Source organism: Procambarus clarkii, chromosome 10, assembly GCF_040958095.1.
Source record: "Procambarus clarkii isolate CNS0578487 chromosome 10, FALCON_Pclarkii_2.0, whole genome shotgun sequence".
In the NCBI taxonomy this organism is placed as follows: domain Eukaryota; kingdom Metazoa; phylum Arthropoda; class Malacostraca; order Decapoda; family Cambaridae; genus Procambarus; species Procambarus clarkii.
The window spans coordinates 28932757-28938758 of record NC_091159.1 but is presented as its reverse complement, the minus strand read 5'-3'; the positions used below and the strand labels follow the sequence as shown (position 1 = coordinate 28938758).

At 47.6% G+C, this 6002-nt stretch overlaps 1 protein-coding gene across 1 annotated transcript in view; it reads left to right on the top strand.

Moving 5' to 3' along the window:
* The first annotated feature begins 698 nt into the window (after nucleotides 1-698).
* The window catches only part of LOC138363252 (MAGE-like protein 2), a 10902-nt gene continuing 5598 nt past the window's right edge, over nucleotides 699-6002 (top strand). The window contains exon 1 of the mRNA XM_069322260.1: nucleotides 699-820. Within this exon, the coding sequence (XP_069178361.1) occupies nucleotides 699-820 (122 nt within the window). The remainder of the gene's footprint in view (nucleotides 821-6002) is intronic.

Below are 6002 nucleotides of genomic sequence, written 5' to 3'. Positions count from 1 at the left end.
GCGATTTGTCACGAAGTCCCTTCTCTGCAGATGTGTTACCAGGTTTTTTCTCACGATCTTCTCCATCGCCTTGCATGGTATACAAGTCAAGGACACTGGCCTGTAGTTCAGTGCTTCTTGCCTGTCACCCTTTTTGTATATTGGGACCACATTCGCCGTCTTCCATATTTCTGGTAGGTCTCCCGTCTCCAGTGACTTACTATACAGTATGGAGAGTGGCAAGCAAAGTGCCTCTGCACACTCTTTCAGTATCCATGTGTGTGTGTGTGTGCGTGTGTTTGTGTGTATGTGTGTGTGTGTGTGTGTGTATGCGTGTGTGTGTGCGTGTGCGTGTGTGTGTGTGTGTGTGTGTGTGTGTGTGTGTGTGTGTGTGTGTGTGTGTGTGTGTGTGTGTGTGTGTGTGTGTGTGTGTGTGTGTGTGTGTTCATGCCACCCGATTCAATGAGATACACTGGTTAGTAGCAACACAGGAGGTAGCATCCTGTGGGACCTCGGCCCACCGCTTGGGTGAAGGCAGAATGCATACATCATAGACCATGAATATTTAGGTACGGAGCCTCCTGGCCGAGTGTCTCTACGGAGCCTCCTGGCCGAGTGTCTCTACGGAGCCTCCTGGCCGAGTGTCTCTACGGAGCCTCCTGGCCGAGTGTCTCTACGGAGCCTCCTGGCCGAGTGTCTCTACGGAGCCTCCAGGTGTCATGACAGAGCCTCCAGGTGTCATGACAGAGCCTCCAGGTGTCATGACAGAGCCTCCAGGTGTCATGACAGAGCCTCCAGGTGTCATGACAGAGCCTCCAGGTGTCATGACAGAGCCTCCAGGGTGAGTGGTACTAACTCTAGTCTGGCAATGTGTCTACTGAATAGGCTTAAAGAGATGCTACCAGGCCGGCTTTGTCGTTCTCTCTCTCTCTCTCTCTCTTACTCCCTCACTTTCTCTCTCTCTCTCTTGCTCGCTCACTTTCTCTCACTCTCTTACTCGCTCACTTTCACTCTGCCGCTGTTACTCTCATACTCCGCCACATAATATCAGTCTCTGTACTTACACAAACCTCAACATTTAAATGTACGTTCCCGAATGTATATACAATACTGAACAACACAGAGATACCTCTGCACGCGCGAACACGCACGCACGCACACACACACACACACACACACACACACACACACACACACACACACACACACACACGCACGCACGCTGACCACCCTGCCCCAGACGTTCAACAAAAGCATCACTAAAAGCTCCGCTGAAAAGTCACTGCCAACTATTTTGTAAGATAACTTGACATTCTTTAAAAAGCGCTGTTGCGCTGTTCCTCGACCGGCCGCTGACCTGCCATAACCCGCCCGGCACTATAATGCCACCTGAGACTCCCACACGCTCTCACAAGGTCTCAAAAGGTCTCACAAGGTCTCAAAAGGTCTCACAAGGTCTCAAAAGGTCTCACAAGGTCTCAAAAGGTCTCACAAGGTCTCAAAAGGTCTCACAAGGTCTCAAAAGGTCTCACAAGGTCTGAAAAGGTCTCACAAGGTCTCGCAAGGTCTCGCAAGGTCTTACAAGGTCTCACAAGGTCTCATAAGGTCTCACAAGGTCCCCCACAAGGTCTCACAAGGTCCCACAAGGTCTCACAAGGTCCCACAAGGTCTCACAAGGGTCTCACAAGGTCCCACAAGGTCTCACAAGGTCTCAAGGGTCTCACAAGGTCTCACAAGGTTCTCACAAGGTCTCACAAGGTCTCATAAGGTCCCCACAAGGTCTCACAAGGTCTCAAGAGGTCTCACAAGGTCTCATAAGGTCTCACAAGGTCCCCACAAGGTCTCACAAGGTCCCACAAGGTCTCACAAGGTCCCACAGGGTTTCACAAGGGTCTCACAAGGTCCCACAAGGTCTCACAAGGGTCTCACAAGGTCTCACAAGGTCCCACAAGGTCTCACAAGGGTCTGACAAGGTCTCACAAGGTCTCACAAGGGTCTTACAAGGTCCCCACAAGGTCCCACAAGGCCTCACAAGGTCTCACAAGGGTCCCAGAAGGTCCCACAAGGTCTCACAAGGTCCCCACAAGGTCTCACAAGGTCTCACAAGGTCTCACAAGGGGTCCCACAAGGTCCCACAAGGTCTCACAAGGTCCAACAAGGTCTCACAAGGGGTCCCATAAGGTCTCACAAGGTCCCCACAAGGTCTCACAAGGTCTCACAAGGTCTCACAAGGGGTCCCACAAAGGTCCCACAAGGTCTCACAAGGTCGAGAACTCGAACCAACAGCATTTTGAATACATATTATTTGGCTTTCTTGGTGGATCCGTGTTGCTTTCATCTTCTTGATGATTGACAAGAATTATGTAATAAACTATACCTCTGATGTCATATACGTCTAAAACTATATTATATATATATATATATATATATATATATATATATATATATATATATATATATATATATATATATATATATATATATATATATATATGTGTGTGTGTGTGAACTGTAAACTCCACACCCCAGAAGGATTCGAAACCAGACAGCCAGGAGCACTCTGCACCATGGCGTATCTGGTTCTTTAACCACTAGACCAGCACGACTCTACAAACGTGTTGGAAGTCTTGAGACTATTTACCCAACATCCGACAGCACTCGGTGGTCAACTCCGGCATAGATATTTCATCGAATCAGCTCACTTTGCGGGGCCCACGTGTTGCCCAGGTACGCCATGGTGCATAGTGCTCCTGGCTGTCTGGGTTCGAATCCTTCTAGGGACTCCCTCACCTCGTACGACAGGCACCACGTACACTCCTTCACCACGTACATCAGGCACCACATACACTCCCTCGCCACGTACATCAGGCACAACGAGCCAGTGAAACCCTGACGAGATGAGGCACAATGGTAATCTAAGCACACGAGCCCTTTAGGGGAGGGGGGAACTTGGACAAACCACCGGCTTCCTGTCCTCATCGAGGCCATTAATATTAGTGGCCCTCGGGTAAAAATAAACACAGACAGAGATCACTCTAGGAATGTTCGGAAACTCTAGGGCCTTGAGTGCCTACCATCACGACTCCTGGTATACCACGACTCCTGGTATACCACGATTCCTGGTATACCACGACTGAAGAGGGGATATCAGCTGGCAGTTTACTATAGATTATAGAGCTAACTGGGAAATAGGGAGGAGTTTTATCGTGGATTATAGAGCTTACAGCGGAATGCGAAGGGGGTTTACAGTGGATTATGAGAAGGGGGGGTCGCAATGTATTATAGAGCTAACGATGGGGGAAAGAGATACTGATTTACAGTGGGATGACATTCCCTCATAACCTCATGAAATGGAATGACAAGTGTCAGACAACACACACACACACACACACACACACGTGTGTGTGTGTGGAGGTGGATGTGGTGGAGGCTGACTCCATACAAAGTTTCAAGTGTAGATATGATAGAGCCCAATAGGCTCAGGAACCTGTACACCTGTTGATTGACGGTTGAGAGGCGGGACTAAAGAGCCAGAGCTCAACCCCCGCAAGCACAACTAGGTGAGTACAACTTGGTGAGTACACACACACACACACACACACACACACACACACACACACACACACACACACACACACACATAGCCTGTGGGGCCTCGTAGCCTGGTGGATAGCGCGCAGGATTCGTAATTCTGTGGCGCGGGTTCGATTCCCGCACGAGGCAGAAACAAATGGGCAAAGTTTCTTTCACCCTGAATGGCCCTGTTACCTAGCAGTAAATAGGTACCTGGGAGTTAGTCAGCTGTCACGGGCTGCTTCCTGGGGTGTGCGTGTGTGGTGTGGAAAAAAAAAAAAAAAAAAAGTAGTAAACAGTTGATTGACAGTTGAGAGGCGGGCCGAAAGAGCAAAGCTCAACCCCCGCAAACACAGCTAGGTGAATACACACACACACACACACACACACACTAGTGTGGCGTGACACACTCAATAGTGATAACATTCCCTCTAGAGTGCTTGTGATGTGCGAGTAACAGAGGGAGTTTTTTTTTTTATTAATTTTTTCTACCACAGACGTGGCCACACATTTACAATGCTAACCAACATATATACATTTTCTTCTGTCCTCCATGGACAGGGTGAGAGGTCTGTTAAACATATCGTCCAGGCATTTATTGAAAAATCAACCACATAGGGTGATTGTAGTGACTTTAAAATGCGAATCTAACCTACATACGTAAATACATAGATACACAAAGTTACGTCTGCCCTACATAAAGTGGTCGATGTATCTTTTACATAGTGTTATTAATGTGCATTTACAAAGGTGAAATGTAATTCTAATCAGCTTCCACATATACTTTATACACATACATATATATACACACACATATACAAATATATACATATATACATATATACATAGATACATACACATATACACATACATTTATGTCTCTCCTACTCTGAGGAAGGTGAGAGGTGGCCGAAGGTCGCCCACAACAGTCTTGTGGACTATAAGGAGGCGAGATATCACTATAGCCGTTACCATGTGTTGGGTTGGTTCAGGTGAGGTTGGGTTGGGTTACATTAGGTTGAGCTGAGGTGGGTTGTGTTGGGTTGGGTTACATTAGGGTGAGCTGAGGTGGGTTGGGTTACATTAGGGTGAGCTGAGGTGGGTTGTGTTGGGTTGGGTTACATTAGGGTGAGCTGAGGTGGGTTGTGTTGGGTTGGGTTACATTAGGGGGTCGTATGGAGAGGAGCGACGACGTAGAAGGGGTACGTATTATTCTGAGGTCTCATACTCAACCCCAGGAGAGGCCACGAGGGAGCCTTTAAGACTGAGGCGAAGAAGGCGAGCCAATATAGTGAAGTAAGAGGAAGAACAAACCCCCACAGTGGAACTGGAAGCTCCTAATAACGCGGATTGGGTAAAACATTAAGGCCTTCTCCTCATTAGCAAAAGTGTTGGGGGGAAGTAAGGTATGGTCTTATTTACCGGCGACTCTAGTGTAGTGGGAGCCATCAGGGCGGCTCACCGACCACCTCTCCCTTAACACGCTCAACCTACAACTCCAGGCAATTACTTCGTCTCCCTCCCCGCGCTCTTCGTAATTATTCCCTGGGATTTAATTATGTATCAGGACGCGTGCTTTTTTTCCTGCTGCTGCTGCTGCTGCTGCTGCTGCTCCTCCCCCTCATCTCGCTGTGATGAGGGGGAAGAGGAGGCGGATAAATCTGCTGTAATTTGTGTATGAGGGTTTGATAGGAGCAGGAGGAGAGGCACTTCCAGTCTTCCCTACGAAGACCGTAAAGGGGTTTCCAGTCACTCTTGGGGAGCATAAATAGGTTTCATTTATACTTTCGGGATCAATAGAGAGTGAAATTGTTTTCAGTAGAATCGTTGGGTTTCCCTTGGGGTTCAAGAGGGTTTTCATGTCTTGTTTGAGGACCACGCGGGACTCTGCACACTCCCCGACGACCATAAGGCTTTTCCCTAATTTTTCCTGAGGATCATCAGGGGTTTTTCCCCTAGTCTTTCCAGACACCATTATGTGCTTTTCCCGAGTCCCCAGCGGGCCATAATCGTCTCCCAGGTATCTTGGAGGAACACAAGTGACTTCTTTGTTTCGCCAAGGACTACTACATCTCCTCCTAGGGTCCCCAGGACGTGCTTCACATTCTTAGAAGAGCTTCCATGTCACCTTTTCCATAGACCATCACACACACATTACTCTTTCCTCTATTTTCCTAATGTAATTAATGTTTGCAATGTATATTTCCGATGACCACTATGCTGGTTTCCGTACTAGGACCCACCACTCATATTTATATGCCCTTTGACTGATCTATATTCCATTTAGATATATATTTTTGAAACTAAATTGTCAATCTCTATAACGCAAACTGGAAGTTGATTCGAGGTCACTGTGAGCTTCACACATGATTCAAGACTGTCCCAATATCACAGACTGTAGTGACGTTGAGACACCTGAGAATCACCAAGGCATAAGTAATTATGAGTAG